This window comes from Squalius cephalus, assembly GCF_949319135.1.
Source record: "Squalius cephalus genome assembly, chromosome: 6".
In the NCBI taxonomy this organism is placed as follows: domain Eukaryota; kingdom Metazoa; phylum Chordata; class Actinopteri; order Cypriniformes; family Leuciscidae; genus Squalius; species Squalius cephalus.
The window spans coordinates 10,403,943-10,423,399 of record NC_137127.1 but is presented as its reverse complement, the minus strand read 5'-3'; the positions used below and the strand labels follow the sequence as shown (position 1 = coordinate 10,423,399).

At 37.4% G+C, this 19,457-nt stretch overlaps 1 protein-coding gene across 2 annotated transcripts; it reads right to left on the bottom strand.

Annotated features, from left to right (window-relative positions):
- Nucleotides 1–96: 96 nt before the first annotated feature.
- Nucleotides 97–18,992, bottom strand: arih1 (ariadne ubiquitin-conjugating enzyme E2 binding protein homolog 1). 2 transcript variants are annotated; one of them, XM_079873740.1, is made up of 14 exons: nucleotides 18,494–18,992; nucleotides 16,613–16,680; nucleotides 16,351–16,495; nucleotides 11,854–11,946; nucleotides 10,625–10,680; nucleotides 10,054–10,120; nucleotides 9,610–9,716; nucleotides 9,270–9,312; nucleotides 7,622–7,693; nucleotides 7,399–7,529; nucleotides 6,194–6,260; nucleotides 5,841–6,101; nucleotides 5,622–5,734; nucleotides 97–2,562 (listed from the first exon to the last, which is right to left on the bottom strand). In XM_079873740.1, exons 1-14 carry the CDS (start codon nucleotides 18,776–18,778, stop codon nucleotides 2,478–2,480), a joined length of 1,593 nt encoding a protein of 530 aa, XP_079729866.1. In that variant the 5' UTR covers nucleotides 18,779–18,992; the 3' UTR covers nucleotides 97–2,477. The 2 variants fall into 2 exon arrangements, with proteins under 2 accessions (XP_079729866.1, XP_079729867.1); XM_079873741.1 differs by having other exon boundaries at nucleotides 6,203–6,260.
- Between the last annotated feature and the right edge of the window lie 465 nt (nucleotides 18,993–19,457).

Below are 19,457 nucleotides of genomic sequence, written 5' to 3'. Positions count from 1 at the left end.
CTTGTGTTAATGACAAACAATCCAAGCCAACCAAAACCCAAGATACGCCAAACTAGCGCTAGCTTGAAATAAACAAAAGCACACAAACTAAAGCAATGTTTGCAACATTTTGCACTTTAATATTTGTTTTCTTCAAAAACAAACAACTAATTTCTTACACATTTGTACACTATGTATACAAGAAATCAAAAAAAAAAAAAAAAAAATTAAATCGCATAAAGAAAGGATACATGTAGAAAAGTATTAAAAGTTTTTGGATGTCTCAACAAAATGAGAGTAGCTGCTTTTTGTTACCTTGAATGTTAATTTTGGATGCTCAAGAACTACCAGACATGATCAAATAGGCGTAGCTGAGAAGCAAACAGGCCGGAAGGAGACAGTTACACACACACACACACACACACACACACACACACACACACACTGCATACAGGGCCAGTATAACCATTCCATGTTTTAGCAGAACACACCGCGCATTCCTTTGTAATGGAAACTACAGGGACCTGCAAAATAAGTAGCCAAACTTGGAAGATTTTCCCATTTATTATTCTGCAATATGCTTGCATGAAATGTCTAATTCTCATTTAATAGTCAATTGATATATGTTTATACCTGGAAGACCATCTCGGCACTCAAAACTTGAAAACAAACGGCAATCATTCCCAGCACACAAAGCAAAAATGATTAATAACACAAGAGAATGATATTACTTTAAATGAAGAATGCATTTTAGGACATTTATTTTAATGGCGCACATTTGAAACGTAAAAAAAAGAAAGAAAGAAAAGCCAATATATGAATCACACTTCCAGCAGAAAGAGAGGGAGGGGAAAAAAAAGAAAAAAAATCACCAGTTTGAGACTGACACTTTGGTGTTGTCTGAATAAGCCAACTTGATCTACAATGACACCGTCCCACCTGTGTCTATCCCGGAACCCCACCCCAGTACCCCTGAAGAGAGGGTCTCAGTGCTTCAATGATAGCCACGGTGTGTCCACACACACAATGCATGAACAAAGTGTACACAAATGCAACATCACAGTACAAAGGTTACATCACATTCCCTGCAAACTATATCATGACTCAAACGGGCCCTTTGGAAATCCATCCCGGGTGCAAACGTGTGATTATTTTACACTAAATTAATTTAAAGCAGTGTGGAGATAACAGTGGCTTCTGACTACTAGTTCTGCGGTGTGCCAAAAAAAAAAAAAAAACGGATCATGTGGGAAATGCCTAACCCTGTTTGTCAATGGCTCAGTCAGAACACTTGACAACAGATGTCAAGAAAGCAGCTCAACGAGGCCCATCGGTTCAATTTAACCTACGTGAATGATGGGCGGACAGAGAAAAGAACCTCGAGCCGGGGTCAGGAACGAAGAATTAACTTCAGAGAGACAAAAAGAAAAAATATAAAAGGTTATATGAGTGAATGTCACTCAGTTTGGCTCTCAGAAATTATTCATATAACTCTTAAAATCATACGATCCTAAATCTACCTAGGAGAAGAATAACAGCAAAGAAGGCAGAGCAGAGGAAACCACTGTTCTGTTCGAAAAATCTGAACTCTTGGAAAAAGCAGCGAACATTAAACTACCCCCATTTCCTCCGACTGTAAAGCCAAGAAGCTCCCACAAAACTTGTAGTCGGCAGAAGCGCACCACCTTGGCATGATCTGCTGGATTTGGCAGAATATAGCCCTGCTCCGTCCCTGAGGAGCAAAGGGGAGGAGCGGAGGGAGACACACGGGCTCCCCATTTACGTCAAGCATATGTCGAGTCCAAACCGATCCAAGATAGGAAAGACACTCAATCTACACAGCAAATATACATTTTTTTTTTTTTTTATATTTGTAAAGATAAATATCTTTTAAAAATGATGCAAACACATGCCACTCTTACTCTTTAACTTCCATGCATATGCATTATTTACAAATTGAAAAATACCGATTTTTGTTTTTGTTTTTTTTGGTGTTTTTTTGTGTCCTATTCCACTAACGTCTGTGTGCCAAAAATGTCGTCTCCTTACAATCAACCAATCAACATTCAGCAAACCCTAACACGGATCTCGCCAGACATGGTCAGAATTAAAGCCATTTTGAAAACAAAGTCCATTTTCAACACGCAAAAAGATTATATAAAATAAAGTCAAAACGGAACACGTCCACGAACATAACCGATAAGAAGGAAAAAGACTTCCGAGGGCAAGAGCGTTTTGTTGGATTTCTCAGGTCTTGCGCTTCACGCTGCTAACAATACTGTTGAACATGTAATATTTGTATTTTTAATATTCTCTAACTTTTTCAATTAAATATAATTTACTCTTATGCTTTTCATGGAACAAAAAAATCTGGAAAAAATTCTGCAACGCAGGGCGGTTTGCCAGGGAGGAGGCAGCAGAGCTCTTGTCGTTGCATCGGCGCTCTAGTGGGTGGAGTTTCTCTCAGAGAGTCTGTGGTGTGGTGTGGAGGTGTAGCCTCAATCCTCGATGTACTCCCACAGGTCCTTGTCGTAGCCTTCATGAACGTGTTGCAGCAGCACTCTCCGTCTGCTCTCACAGTATCTGCGCACAGGGGCATCAAAACGTGGATTGTTATAAAGGAAGAGAGCACGGTCAAGCACGGCAAAACAATATATTATATATAAGACCTTAAGACCGTAAGACCTGTGAACGTGATGTTTGAGTTGAGGGAGGCACAACACGCAAAAGGGGCGCTTGCAAAGTATGCAGTATTTTTGTAATTCCGCTAAGTGTCACTAATGTCGCAGAAACAACAAATTTCACCTTTTAAACGGTACGGTGCATCGGCTTAGGACACACAAAAGACGTATTTAATGCATGCCGGAAGTATTTTTTAATTAAGAATGTAATAAAAGCGTAATATAATAAATATTAGTTGCCAATTATAAATCAAGTAAGTGAAATTTAATTATAATAAATATAGGTATAATGAATAAAAACACAATTATTCTTTAAAAACCAGTTAAAATAATGCAATGACTTTAAAGTCATTTTACTAGTTCCGCTTCCGCATGTTTTCAACCCACCCATAGGGGGTGTGATCTCACGATAAAACAGCGTCTTTTCAGTTTCGAGTCAACTAGTAGCCTAGTTGTATCATTTCTTCCGATACTGCCCTCTGTAACCGGTAGGCGTGGCTTGGGAGTGGCCTCGTAGGGCAGCGAAGCAAGTGCATTATGGGAGTTGTTGTCTTTCATCCACATGAGCCAAAAATACATTTTCTGACTTTTCTCAGTCTAGAAGGCACCAACTTCTAAAATAATTTCACATTTCTATTACATAAATGACCCAATTTAAATACAAATTCATCTTTCCAGCGGTGAAATATCCCTTTAACAAACGCATAGACTATTGATTAACAACCTCGGATAGTGACAGTAGGTCAACTTACAGTAGGTTTGTCTTTAACGGTTTATTCGTTTTCGTAAAAAGAAAAAAATATATTTAATCTATTTAGTTTTGGATCAAATACAATGTGAATTTCGTTGAACGAGATCTGGCAGCAACAGCACATTTTTTGTCTTGGGCGAGTGATTTGTGGACGGCTTTCCCTGATCATGAAATCCCCTAGCCTAGAAATCTAGACGCACCCTAGTGGCAGAAAAATGTATTTTGCAGCCAGGGTAGTCTAGCAACTCTCCGTTGACTTTCAGAGCTGTAAAAACCTAAATTGGGTCAGGCCAATCACATCGTGTATAGAGTAGGCGGGGCGGGCTTAACATAAGGACAACAGAGTTGCGACGGTTCCCTGCTACTTGAAAACAAAGAAGAGTTGCTGCTTCTGGCGAACAGTCTTTCGAATCGGCTTTGGCCGCGACTCTGGAGGACTTGGAGTTAAGTTTTTCTTTGAGAAAAGAGCAAAGAACGGCACTTAATTCATTCTTAAAAAAGGAAGATGTGTTCGTAGTTTTGCCGGCCAGATTCAAAAGTTGAATCTATCAACTAACGTCAGCTCCGCTGTTGGGAAAACGCTCTGGTTGGTTGAAGCCCTATTGCGTGCAGAGGGAATTTGAAAGACAGCTGTTTATCCCGCCCCTCGGATTGAGCCGTGTCTATGGTGAGTTACCAGACCTAACATCTTGATGTAGGTCTGGCTTGCCAGGCTAGAAATCCCCCATATGCCAGCAAACCAATGAGAACGCAGGACAATGATGACGATACATAACAACAGAGCGTAGGCATCAAAGCTGTTGTGGATCCTTTTATCCGAAGCCCTATGTAACTGGTAGATTTGAAGAAAATTACAGTCGTTTGGCAAATAAATAAATGACAGACAGTTACATACTAGGGTGGTCCTTATTTTTAAAGTATCAAATTGTCATGCTCTTAACCCTTCAAATTGTTCCTTTATATAAGAAAATACTGCCAATTTTTATGGCAGTAACATAATAATTACTGGTAGCTCAATAGCTTTAAACTTTCTGAGATTTTGATGATTTTCGTAAAAACAGATCATTTGATTTTGTGTTGTACCTGGCTAGTAAAATTAAAAAAAATCTCCATAAAAGCATCTAATGCATCATATATTCCTAAATATGTATTTTAGATACATATCTCAGTTTACTTATTGTAGAAACTAAATCCAAATTAATCCATCCATGACCCGGTTTAGCAGATTTACCTTTCCTGGTGGAATCAATACATATTTCTATTGATGATCACCTTGGTTATTGTTTGGGTTTAGAGCACATTTTTTGGTTTAAAAAATTACATTACGTTCCTTGAAATTGACCCGAAGCTTTGGCCGAATCAAGCAGATTATCAGGAGGCACAGGCAACCATGCAATGAAAGTAGTCAATGATCACGCCGAGAGAGGAGTGGCTCTGATTCAAGAATACAATGGCTATCTCACACACTCTGAAGAACAATTGCAGTTTCTCCTTCATGTGGTGGAAGATCACCGACGGATCTATCCAGACTGCAAAAAGTCAACACTGGCTGCTGAGCATCAGAAATGAGGGATTGTTGAAAACTTTGTGCTTTTTTGAGATTGTTGTCATTGTTGTCATGTCAGTGTTGCTCTGATTTCAATAAAATGTAGTTCATTTGCAGCAACTTTTAATATTACTTGCATATCACAATAACGCCTCACAGCTTAACATAGGCAATCTTCCACATGATTGAGCTACCTCTAAATATCATTTTTTTGTCAACATTTTTGCATATTTCTAATTTTGAAGTTAAAAGGAACAGTTTAAAAGGTTAAGACACTAACATTTTGCACAAAAAAAAAAAAATTGGACTTGATAAGGACCACCCTATTACATACGCAATACCATTCGCAGCTTATATTGACTGCACGCCCCTGAGATATATATATATATATATATATATATATATATATATATATATATATATATATATATATATATATATATATATATATATATATATATATATATATTTATATATTTTTTTCTTCAGAAAATGCTGTACATTTGGCATTGCCTTATGTGAATATTTTTGCTGCAAAAACTTCAGGCAAACATTTTGTTTTTTTTAATGTTACATTAGACTTCTTGTGAATGGGTGTTAAATCCATGCTTGTCATAATCAGACAAATGTTAGTGTTAAACAAAATTTCTATTTGTACACTTACCTATATTTATCTTGTACTTTCTGCTTAATGTCCTGCAGAGAATCTTGGGAGATGTCTCGTTCCAGATATCCAGACAGAACCTCTGTGGCATTCTCCAGATCTGCCTGGTTATTCTGGGTGCAAACACACAAACCATCAAACATTTAAAATGACAGATTTTCCATTTTTTGGACAACACAATTCAATAATTCACATTACAAATGACCATCTCCGGTTTACCTCGAAGATGATAGACTGGTTGTTCTTCTTGAGGTAGAATGCAAAGACGTAGGTGAACATGAGCGTGGAGCGGCACTGGCACAGCACGTCCACGGCCTTCTTCAGAAACTGCACCTCGATCCACGACATGTTGTGCTGCTGCATCTCCTCCATCTTCTGTTTGACCTGGGCGTACAGCTTGTGCTCGAAGCGCAGGCTCTGCATGTGGTTCATGTAGCGGTTGCAGTAGAACAGGTACCTCTGCAGGGCTGCTCTGGAACGCTGCGCAACACAGATCAAACACCGTTATTAGAACAACGTTTAAGATTAAGAACAAAATTTGCATATTCAAACACCAGCACAAAAGGACTGACATTATTTACCTCTTGAGCATCCCGCGCTGCCTTGGCATCATCCTCGTTGTAGCGATTGCAGTTATACCTATGGGTAAAAAAAACAAAAAAACACACACACACATTCCAAGAATTAGTTCTATTAGCCAATAATGTTTTGCACATCAATAAAGAAATGTAAATTTCAACAAAATCTGTTTACTAACACATCATAAAACATTAAACTCTGATTTTCAGTGGTTGTCAGCTGAATGAGTCACTTTTCCTAAGTGATGTTTGCAAGTGATTTGTAAATGGATGACTGCATGGAACAAGGAGGAGGGGAAAGCTCGTCTTTGAGGTCTCATGTTTAAGATGGACCTACTGATCCCAGACGTGCATATGTAAACGTTGCCTTGGGAAAACGTAGAATAGTAGATTGAAAGTTGTACTTTTTAGTGTTGATTTTTTGTTTTTAGTGTTGAATTCTTGAGACAAGAATTTCAGAACATTAAAAAGCAAACATAATGAAAGACCTTTGCAGTGGATCACCAAGAGTGAGCAACATTTTTTTGGAATCCGGTTACTTTCACCAGTGCATAGTGAAACATGGAAAACACGGAGTGGAGCGTTTACAGAACACTTTGAATTAAAGTCACTCCACTCTTCTCATATGCTCTCATTGGGGCATTATATTCACAAGCTAAGAAGATAACTGCGCAAAGTACTGAAGTCCAATGAAGATGAATGAGAAATGACTGCAATATACAATGCACAAACTTTTGTCCTTGAAGCCCCCTTCTTGCATATAAGAAAACCTATGGAAAAAGTGGAAGGAGAAGAGCACACGTATGCAGACTGAAGAGCAACTACTGTTATTGCCGATTGGTTAGGAGTTATTTTATAAAGAGGCTTGAGTTACACACACCTTGTAGATGCTGAGCTTCGCCATACCTTAATTCACATGATTAAAATGTGATCGCCAAGTTGCGTATCGAATCAATAAAAGTGATTATTAGCTGTTTGCGATCAGTAGCCGATTGTTTGGAGCATTAAAAGAAACATAAGGGTTATGCATCCATATTTGACCGTAAAGCATATAAGTTTAAGGTTGGGAACAACTGAAATCCTTGCGGATAAATACTAACAGCTCAGAAGGTATGAATATTGTGATGTCTTTACAATCTTTAAAAAAATCATCACAATAAATTCTATATTTCTAAAAAAATATATATATCTGAACCTACCATGCAGAGCCATGTGGCTCCCAGGGCCCCAGGCAAACCCAGCAGAATTCTGCTTTGCAGTTCTGGTTTCGGCACACCATGTGGTTGCAGCCACCATCTTTCTCTATGGTGACGTGGCATTTCGGACATTCCTGCAACACAACAGCAAGATGGCTGTTATTCATCTGGGTCATCAGATGCCACAGAGAAAAATTCACCACACAAAGTGAGTCTAACCACTGACCTTTGTATTTGCTGCGATCCAGTTTGATGTCTCACTGTCATCGTCACATTTTTTAATCCATTTCCTTAACCACTGGGATCGAGAGGTAAAATAACATCAGAGGACACAAAAGAATCAAAAGTGAGGTATTCATGACACAGAATATTACATAAAAACATGAACAAGAGCAGGGAGTTGCGGCAGTGCTTATGAAGGGTTAAATGTTCTCTCTCAATGGAAGATGATTGTAATCCCCATATGAGAAGCACAAGGGACTAGAAGATTCCTTTGTTTTTGCCAAGACTACCCCCACAATAACAAGACAAGTCTCTGAAGAGCCTCTTAATGCTGAGAGGAGGAGAGGTGGCAGTCTGCTAGCTTTCTTTGTTCAGATAGAAAAACTTGCCATACCAAATCAACACTTTCTACACAGTGAATGTGCATTACTTCATTCAGTGCTGTCCTTTCAGAATGGAAAAGGGTATTTTCATTACTTTCAGTCTATTAAAGGTAGGGTAGGCAATGTTTTTCATAAACAGTTTTTGTTATACTGGTTGGAACACTCTTCACATCCTGATAGCAATCAATAATAGTAGTGGTCTAAATAATAAGAAATGTGCATATATCTTCTGTGGAAGTCTCAAGACCAAAACATTTTCGTCCAATCATTGCAATGTTCAAACATTTTTGCAATTAATTCAGCCCGAATGCAATAATAGGATGTACTACCTGCCTGTCAACCCATGTATTTGCATACCTCCGCGCACCCTGCTCGCGCAAACATCACACACCGCCGCAAACAATCAGCAGCCACCTTTTACAGTTCCTGCTGAACTAAAACAATGAGCTTATGTGTTCACGTTATAACTACCCTAATTAAGAGATGGCAACCTGTGATGTTCTACTCTGTGCGGTTCACATCCACAGATTCATATTTGTGCATTTCTATGGCAAGACTATCAACGCGAAATAAATCTGCAGCAGTCAGGTGGGTACAAGCCACGTTACGTTCATTGTTATTGTAATGTTATGTGTATTGTGGCATGAGGTAATTTAACGCCGTCTCTCGTGACGCTTCGGATACACTGCTCTGGCTGTAAGCGTTCATGTGTTTTGGAGGAGGCTTGGCTTTGGAGACACTCTGAAAGGAGGGGGTGGGATCTTATGATTTCAGAGCTAGCTTGCTATTGCTAGCCTCTCCGAAATTACCAACCCTACCTTTAATGGCAATGGAACTGTGCATTCTACTAATAAAAAAATATACTCATTTTGCCTCAGAATTTAGACACTGTGAGTGTTTTGCACATACATTTTTTACACATCAATGTAAAAAATAAATAAATCAGTGCATTTATAGAAAAGTAGGATCCTGGTTTTACTACCAGAAATAACAGTAACTGCTAAACTGTGAAAAACACAGAAGCCATTGTTGACAGTAAAAAAACTTCAAAAAACGTACATGACACAAATACATGACTCGATATTTATATATAAACACTGATAGCATTGTTGTGCAATTCTAGTTGGTCTTAAAGGGGTAGTTCACAGAGGGAAGAAATTCATACAGGTTTGGAACAGCGTGAGGGTGAGTAAATGATGACAGAATTTTCATTGTTGGGTGAACTAACCCTTTAAGGATTTTTAAAAATACAATGAGTCCTCAACATACCTTACACTTCACTGGATCGTGCCAATTTTCTCCACAGTTGAAGCTGCAAATGAATTGAGAGCACATAAGCATTCTCTGATCTAGCACAAACATAACAAAAACACATTCTCTTTTAAAAGTGTGAGTGTATACATGTATGCACATTTTCTAATGGCTCTAATGACTCTTTGCTTCGTAAAATTAACAGGTAGCTTTGATGGCTGGATAAGATTACCAGTGCCATCCTGAGTTCTAGTGTCACTGGCTTGATCAGGTCTGCCCTGAGCTGTTGGAAGCCCTAAACCTGACCTGAGGCCACGTACTAAAAGTATTTGATCTCATTATCAGTTCAGTGTCTTACCAAAACTGCCGACCACATTTGCACCGTACAGGTTTGGCATCTGGGTACTGTACTTTGACAACGTGATGACAGTCAGGTGCTGGACACCATTTTAACAGTCGGTTACACTGCAGATAAAGAGACCAGAATAAGCCAGATTTACAAATCACAAGTGAAGCAACTTAATGCTTCCATATATGATGATTCGTGTTATCCAGCATTATTTGAGAAAAGTCTTGTTTCAATAAAAGCAAAGAAACCTGACCTTTAGTACAAATTGTTCACATGGTCAATGTCACAGATTTGCTTACATTTGATGACCAAGAAATCTTAAAATAATCTTAGACATTTCTTCACTGTATTTCACAACTTTATTTTAAATTAGCCAAAATCTTAAAGCTTTTATTTAGGTTTTTTTTAAAAATCCCAGATTACACTATATAATAGAATGGAATGAAATCCCACCTCTACAAAACTATTGGTTATTAAATGCTGGTACTTCAACTTCACTTTCGAATCTGTAATCAGTCGCCTGTTGAAAGAATTGAGACATATTTAGATCAGAAAAATACAGACACATGCATGCTTCTACATAATATATTTATTATCCACCAGAGGCCACAAAGAGCATATAAAAAGGATCAGACCCTGTACCTGCGTCTTAAAAGCAGCAGGGAGATCATATGTAGGTTAAGACAACTGTGCGGATCCAAAATAATCTAACTGAATCGACAGGAGGTGCTGTGTTGTGACTCACACTTCCAGCAAGACATGGTAACAGAGTGTCCTACTTCTGAATAAACTATCAGCTCATCTAGGGTAGCCATAATATACTTCAGAACACACCATTAAGAAGAATTAATCTTATGAGGCTTTTATATATCATGAGAAATTGTGACACTGTAATACTGAGATTAAGATATTACCTTTACTGAAACAACTGCTACATTAAAAAAAATGTTTGGAGGATGTTAACACGATGGCCACAGAGGGAGGGGTAAAAAAAAAAATACTGATTTATTTCTCAAACACTTACATGACTGTGTTGTCATCCACCAGAATATCACAGCTATGAGCAGGACAAGAAATGGTCTAGAATGGAAACAAAGAAGCTTGTGTTACAATAGGTCAGAGAAACAGAAAAAATGTCAGTTGACACAGAAAAAAAAAATCTGCTATGGCCAGTGTGAATAGCTTAACAGCTAAAAACACAACCGCTGCAGTATTTACATCAGCCTGTCAGAGTGATAGGCTGCTTTCTCATGTGTATTTGTGTAAGAGCGAGTGCTCTCAGAAGAGAGACAGCATCTAATAGTAATGCATCAACTGTCAAATGCACTTCTTGGTCAAAATGCTAGAAATATAGTCTGTTACATTTACATGAGACAAACAGTCAGTGTCAAAACATTTGGTTTGTGCATTAGACCTTGCAGTGTAAATGCAGCGACTGCCAGTTATGTCTACAATATTAAGCAAGCAATATCTACATATGAAATGTGTGTGTGGGGGGGGAATCACTGCTCTTCATTTTACTTTACTTAAAGCAATGTTTACTTAATTGAGAAGTACTTGATGGCTACAATACAGTTCAAAAGTTTGGGATTAGTACGATTTAAAAAAAATTCTTCATTTTATTCAGCGAGGATTCATAAAATTGATTAAAACTGACAGTAAAGACATTTATAACATTACAAAAATATTCAAGCAAATGCTACTCTTTTGAAGAATCTATTCTTCAAACAATCCTGCAAAAATGTATTGTGGTTTTCATAAAGATATTAAGCAGCACAACTGTTTTCAACATTGATATTATTAAGAAATGTTTCATGAGCACCAAATCAGGATATTAGAATGATTTCTGAAGGATCATGTGACACTGAAAACTGGAGTAATGACAGCTGAAAATTCAGATCAGATTCAGATCAAATACTAAATATTAAAATATAAAACAGTTACTTAAAATAAAGCAATATTTCACAATATTACTGTTTTAACTGTATTTTTGATCAAATATCCACATGTATTTATGCATCCACAATGAGACTTCTTTCAAAAACGTTTTAAAAATCCTACCGACCCGAGACTTTTGAACTGTAGTGTATATTATTCATCTTCAAATGTTTAAATAAAGGTGTGTTCATATTAGTTTTGGTGTGACATTAAGAGCCATGAAAATCCACTGGTATTGGTATCAACTACTGACATTTTGGTATAACAACAACCCAATCTAAAGGCTATGTGTGTACTGAGAGCTGGAATATGTACCTGTCCCATTCCTTCCTCTATGATTTTGGTGGTTAAGTAATCGCCCCAGCACTGCATGCAGAACTTGTGCCCACATTCCAGACCAGTGAAGTACTGCAAAAGAACAGCCAACACCAAATCCACATTTAAAATCAGAAGTTACAAATTAATAACACAAGTTCTGAGAACAGTGTAAATGCATATAAATACAATTTCATTAGGGCTGGGTTAAATATATACATTTCTCGACTTTAATCGATTCTCATTTTGATGAATATTGATTCTTAAATCCCAAGGATCAATCTTTCAGTCAATGCTGTTTTCGGTTGATGAATGAACAAAACATTGTAGCATGTCTCCCATCCAAAATATCACAATAAGCTTAGTTACTTTTGATATGAAACAAAGTCTCTGCTTTCAAATTCTGTCAAATTTACGAAATTCCAATAAATTATGTTTTTGCGTTCTTTAATGTGGCGCGACAGATTGCTGTTGGTGCATCAGTTTAAGCAGCACGTGAACTGATCATCTCTTTACTACTAGTTAAAGCACAAAATAAACATGAATGAACATCAGAAGGTATGTTGAAAGATATATAACAACTTACTGAAACGTATCATGTCTGATGTAATCAATTAATCAGCGGTTTAACAGCGTAAAGACATCAATAAAACAGCTGATACACAATATTTCAGGTAACGTTACATTTACCTCAGAATTGCCAATCAGTGACCATAAACTCGTTGGTTCGCTAGAAAAATAAACTCAACTATCTCAAAATGTATTAAAATAAATATTTTGATAGATATATGAACTATATTGCATATCATTGTATTTTTACTTAACCTACTTATTTGAATAAATCTGTCATGTTTTTTACTGGCCACCATTTAAATGTTTTCAAAAAACAAATAGAAACATAATTATCATAAAAATATTATTATAACATTATTATTATTATAAAAACTTCCTATTGTAATTTAAATGCAAATAGCCTATACAAACTTTAACCTTTAATATTATATTAATGAGCCAACTGGGGTTTCCTGTATAGTTTACAACATTAGTTGTAGAGATATTTTTTCCTCTAGTGATTTGCACCCGAAACATACCCCAATTATTGAATCGAAATTGGAACTGGATCGAAACGCGAGCTTGTGAATCGAAATCAAACTGAAACGTGAAATTTTTGTCAATACCCAGCCCTAAATTTCATGACATGAAATAGCCTAAGAACTGAATGTCTTTCTTCTTTTGGATCTTGCAGACTGAATAAGGAACTATAATATACAGAAATACAAATGTCAAATAGCCTACTGCAAAACATTAAACCTAAAAAAGCAATGAAAAAAAATCTAGCTAACAGCTATCCAGTGTTGTGTGCCCATGAAATACAATGAGCCTGGTTCTCTTCAACAGATCGATAAAACCAACAACCCTGTGTTTTTTGGCTCAGATAGTGATCTTATGAAGCAGTTCTGAACAGGTGACAAGAGTCAGCCATAGTGATTATCTACTGCTCCAACAAAGTATCCCTTTGTCATGCGTTTACCATGTGTAGGGGTGGGCGATAAGACCAAATTCTTATTTCATGATATGATCAATTGTATTTCATGATAACGTTACATATCACAATATAGTTATTTTGTGTTAATTTTGTCTAATTTCTGTTATTACAAATTTGAAAAAGAAGCAAATTACAAACAACAGGACAAATACAATAACAAAAATATGATTTAGCCTAAACAAATTACATTTTCAGGTACATTAGGTTTATTTAACATGTGGCAAACTAGATTTAAAAAATAATTGTACAAAGAAAGTTCATAAAACATTTCAGAAACTGTCAAGGATAATATAACACAAAAAAGCCATTGATTGTGGTCCTCTTAGTTAGTACTAGTTAGAATTAGTACAGAAATTTAATCAAATGTAAAAATGTAATATTGCATAGTAGGCACTGTTTTAATTACATCTAAATGTATTCTTATTAAAGCTGGAAAAAAAGGTTATTTAGTCAAGAGCAGTAAGTAATTTTCTCTTTTGTTTGATTCACATTAATGTCACAGAGCAGCAAGTAGGTATATTAGGCTGCTGTCACTTTAAGACCAAAGCACGGATCCAATTTACTGATACACATCCGATTTACACCCAACCGTTTACTTTACTGGCTGTGTTTACATGAATACTCCACCACACAATGGGCATTTTGACATAATCACGTGTGTATTTGACCATTCAAGCACTACTCAACATCGAGCACGACCCAAATTCACGATCGCCTTCTGAGAGAGGCAGCTTTCTGTGCACACACTTTGGCAGGGTGCCAGTCAGCACGAGCAGGATATATTGCACTTATAAGTCTTTTTAACATCAAGCCTGTTCCACTCTTTATATTCTCATTCATGCATTTCATCACTCTGAAGTGTCAATAATAGTGCTATATATTTACATACAACGATATACACGTTATAGCAAAATCTCTAAGGATAGACATTTTATACCGTGGTAACCAGGGTTTGAAATTAACAACCGCCAACCTGCCAAATGCAGGTACAAATCAACTGTGGCGGGTAACGCTGTCAAATCACTAGCCATTTCTACATTTTTTATGTTAATTATGTTTATATTTTTAAGATGTGACATAGTTAATCTGGTTAATTTCTTCTTTTTTTGGCTAGTAGAAGATCTGAATAGCAGGTAACTTAAAAATTTAGAAGCCACATTGGCCGGTGAGTGAAAAAGTTAATTTCAAACTCTGGTGGGAATGATATATATCGTCATACCGCCCAGCTCTTGTCTCAGGCCCCCTGGTAGTAAATGCCTGGTTCTCTCTCTTGGGACAGCAGACAACGCAGGCAAGAACAAATCAGCTTAATATTTGTGGTAGGACTGACGCAAGCAGAGTATTGCTTACAACAACATCACAAGTACTTTAACAACACTGTGCAGACGGCACTAATGGTATTTAGGGAACATCTCTTGGGAACAGAGTGGTGGTCAGCTTTATGAAGCAACACATAAACATTGAAATCTGAATTAGACATTGGGTTAAATGAATCATCCTAATAAACTGATATACTGCATACACCCGCAATCAGATTAAGCTCAGTTAAGCAGAACTCTCAACGTCAAAATGATGATAGTTACATTTGCCAAAGATGAAGTTAGCTGTATCATGTGACCACCAACTGACCCTTTACTTCGAGCTGACAAGCAGTGAGAAAGGAACTTTCACCGGTTGCTATTCCAGTTAAATAGTTCAGTCACAATTCAAAGCAATAAATAGAACAGTTTCCAAATCCCTGATGCTTAATCCAGAGTTTTATTTCAGACAGTCACATGACAAAGCTGATCAAAACAATTCATGCATGCCACAATTAATCTATCCTTTCACTGACATACACACAATATTTCTCAAGGTTCCCTGCAAATCCAAAGACCCGCCTGTTCCTCTCCTCAGCTGCTTTGTATACAATATGAGTAATCCAGTGAAGAGATTACTGACGAAAAGAGCTCATTAGAAATCCGTCCTGACGGCTGAGACACTGCAGTGTGTAGCACAGAGTGGCAAACACGAAAACACAAGATATATCCAAATAACACTGCATACCACCTTAACATACCCCACAATGCAACAGCATCCAATCCATGTGGTACACAATCTGTTCACACTGCTAAGCGATTCAACAGATCCACTGAAATAAACAGCCACAGATGGAATCTTCATACGTTGCATTTTATCAAATGATTTTGGGAGGAAATCTATGTAGAATGGATTTAAATATAGCAAACACACAACTGTGCAAAAGTTTGGGGTCCAATTTTTTTTTAATGAAAGTAATTAATACTTTTATTTAGCAAAGACACATTAAATTGATCAAAAGTGACAGTAAAGAGACTATTACAAAAAAAATTATATTTCAAATAAATACTGTTCTTTTGATCTTTCTATTCATCAATTCCAAACAATTTTCAACTAATAGTAATGAGAAAATAATATCCGTCAAAATTATATAAAAAAGACGTATATAATATTATCATCGAATTATCAATAAGAAATGTTTCTTAAGCACCAAATTGGAAGACTGGAGGAATGATGCTGAAAATTTAGCTTTGCCATTATATTAATAAATTACATTTTAAAATATATTAAAACAGAAAACTATTATTTTAAATTGTACAAATATTTCACCATTTTTTTTTATTTTGATCAAATAAATGCAGCCTTGGTGAGTATAAGAGACTTTTCAAACACAATCTTTCCAAAACCAAACTTTTGAACAGTAGTGTATATTAAATGGACCTGAGAGTACCACACTTTTTTTATTGACTATAATTATTAATCAAATGAGCCAAACTGTCTAACAAAGAACATTCCAGGGATAGAGGATGTGCAGAACTGTGCGAACGATGGCAGTTGTATTTCCAGTGAGCCTGCTAATAAAATATCAGCACAGCAGCCGTGGAAATAGATTAATCAGAGGCAACGAAAGCGACTGCGCTGAGGGCACTGACCGAGTTAGGATAGTTGAGATAGCAGATCTGACATGGCATGTCCTGTGCCGACGATCTTGTGTTCATGAGGCGTGTCCGAGACTTCTTGCTGGGGTTTATAACATGACACTCTGAGAACAGCTTGTCCAGGTTACCATCAAAGTACCTGCAAAGAGATAAACGTTACATTATTCTCAAACTTTGCTGGTTCAGTATTGAATAGAGACAGGTGTTAGCTGACTAATAATCTGGTGGGAGGGAATAGACCACAGAGAACAATTACCTTTCCATCAGCTTTTCTTTGTCCCAGTTGAAATGACTAAGTAATATTCTAGTGATTGTAGCAGGATTCTGTAACAAGAGACAAAAGGCATAAATAATTGTATATACAGCAAGTGTGTGTCTGTGTGTACTAGACAGATAGTTTACATAAAGTATATAGTTTTACTTTTTACTTATACTTTTGACTACCATACTGACACAGAAGACAAAAATATGAATAAACTAGCCTACACATTGAGTTAATGGTCACTCACAAACACCTAATTTTCTGCTTAAATCATTGCTAAATTAATAATTTGTCAGGAAAACAACTGATATTGATTATTGGCATTATTATGACTTGACAAAATACTAATTAAAGCCCAAATAACTGCTAGTTATTTGAATGTCTAATAAATGTAATATATGTGTAAATATTTCACTACTAATGTCAATCACAGTGCTGATTGCCTACACAATGCTACAACAAATACTAACCCCTTGTAGGGGGGGAATGACACGTCCACTATATGCATTGGATTTAATCCAGTACGTCATCGCGATACAGTCTGCGAGGACATCTTGGGGTTTGTGGCATGAAGGACAATGCTTCAAAGAGCAGCAATGACAACAGAGTGCATTCTTGCTTGTCAGGGAGACAAAGCATGTACCACAATACTCCAAAAAGTTTATCAAAGTGCATATTGGCAGGCAGTGCAGAGGGATACGAGGAGACATAACCTTCTGAATTTCACAACCACCCCAATTTGACATTCCTGAACTAAACCAGGGTCTTCATTGGGTTCAGTTGAAAATGTCAGGCATGTTGAGAAAGCCTGCACTGCACTGGGACAAACAGACAGATTAAACTCCAACACAGAAATGGGTGTACTCACTGTAATAGATATATTATAAAGTGAGGCACAGCATCACTCATCTCACTTCAACTTATCACAATAACAGCATGCACACATAAAAAGGCGTTTGCTGACTGCACAGAAGGTGCCAATCTGATAAACAAACGCAAAATCTGTGAATTAACCAGAGTAAACTAAACTAAACAATCAAACTGCTGTTAGCAGAGTGAAATGTCGAGCTTCACGAGACTCCAAACAGCCTGTGGCTATGACTCCGCAGCAGAAAGCAAACATTAATCATGACTCAAATTCACTTCGATGAGCTATTTTTGAGATGTTTAATCAAACATAACCAGCCATGATGAAGCATCGGTTCCGCCATGTTGTTGTCGGGAGCAACTATAAGACTAGGTAACTCACACATGCTAACGCGACCTAACCCATATCCCAGCTAAACGGATGATGAAGAGGACACCTTCTTCGTCGGACTATCAACAACCAGCCCTGAAGACATATGAAACATATGAAGACATCGCAATATAGCTTTTTTAATGCACTTAAACTGGGGCTGTTTGCTCGTGGTTAGCTTACTAAGCTAGTGTGACCAGGAACAAGGGGACTCAAATAAAATGGAGAGATTATTTACAATATCATTATTTTACTTTATGTGACTTGGTTTATGATAAGTTCTGACGCAAACGTTTTGGCAATAGAAATGTACTTTTGTTTAAATTAAGCACAGTGAAAGGGAGACATGTCAGCATGATTGTATATGCAGGTGAACTAGAAGCTAGTTAAGCATCTTATGTCATTACTGGATGAGCTAAGGACAGGGTTGACGCAAACATGCTCCTTCATAACCATATATGTATCAACACTGTCTTTTCATTCACTTTGGTTTAAAGGACAACTGGTGGCTTTTTCGCGTCTCGTGCGTTGCCAACGGCGGGGCAAAGTTTCCCAGAACGATGTCAAAATGTTCTCTTTTGTTATAACGGGTAATTCCAGGGCGATCTGAGCCCAAAGGGTGCCCTGAAAACACTTACCTGGATGACCTCGTTGACCTCCCTTATACACTCCACCATATGCTGCAGGATCTGTTCGGCAGTGAGAACTTCAAAGCGGTAGTCTTCCTCATCCTGCCCGGGCCCGAGGCCGCTGCCCCCGGTCTCCCCGCAGTCGTCTCGCTCCCCGCCGGCCACAACGGGATCAACCAACTCCACCTCGCCGAGCTCCAGGGTGTCGTCCGCGGTCTCATCTTCGCCGCTGTCTTCGCTGCATTCCTCTTCCTCGTCGTCGAATTCGTAATTGTAACCCTCGTCTGAGTCCATGACTGGGTTGCGTTTAGTGTAGCGACACGCCAAGTGAGATAAGTTCGATGTGTATTATTTGGCAGACAGAGCAAAAACAAAACGAGAATACTTCTTTAGCTGCTAGCATTCCAGTTTTTCCAGCAGCAGAGAAAACAACAACAGAGGAGCGACGCGACGCTGCTGCTGGCCCAACAAAGAGACGCAGCGTCACGGGCCGACGCCGAGTGACGTCATGCGCGTGACACAAAACAAGGAAAGTTGTTCGGCAGCTGCGTTAAAATGTTGATTTGCGATCATATAATGAATTTTAAACTACTATGCCGAAATATAAAACACAGTTTGAAGAACTAAAATAAGTGTTTTTGTCGATTTTAAATCATTTACAGAAACAGTTCTTCATTTGTTTTACCTATTGAATATCGTTCCAGAAGAAATTGAAATATATATTCGTTGGGATGTGTGGTACGGATTAGTGTATCTAATGTGGTATTTTATTTTAAAGATGACATTTTGCATTGAAAATAAATATATAGTAGGCATACAACTAATAATTATATTCGGTAAACATCAGATATACATTTTAGAAATGTGAATCTAATAATTGCATTGCAGGGTGGCTTTGCCTTTGTATAAAGTGCTGTTGTGGAATTGCATTGTTTCCTTTGTTTTACTTATTTTTGTTGTCCTGTACGTTTTT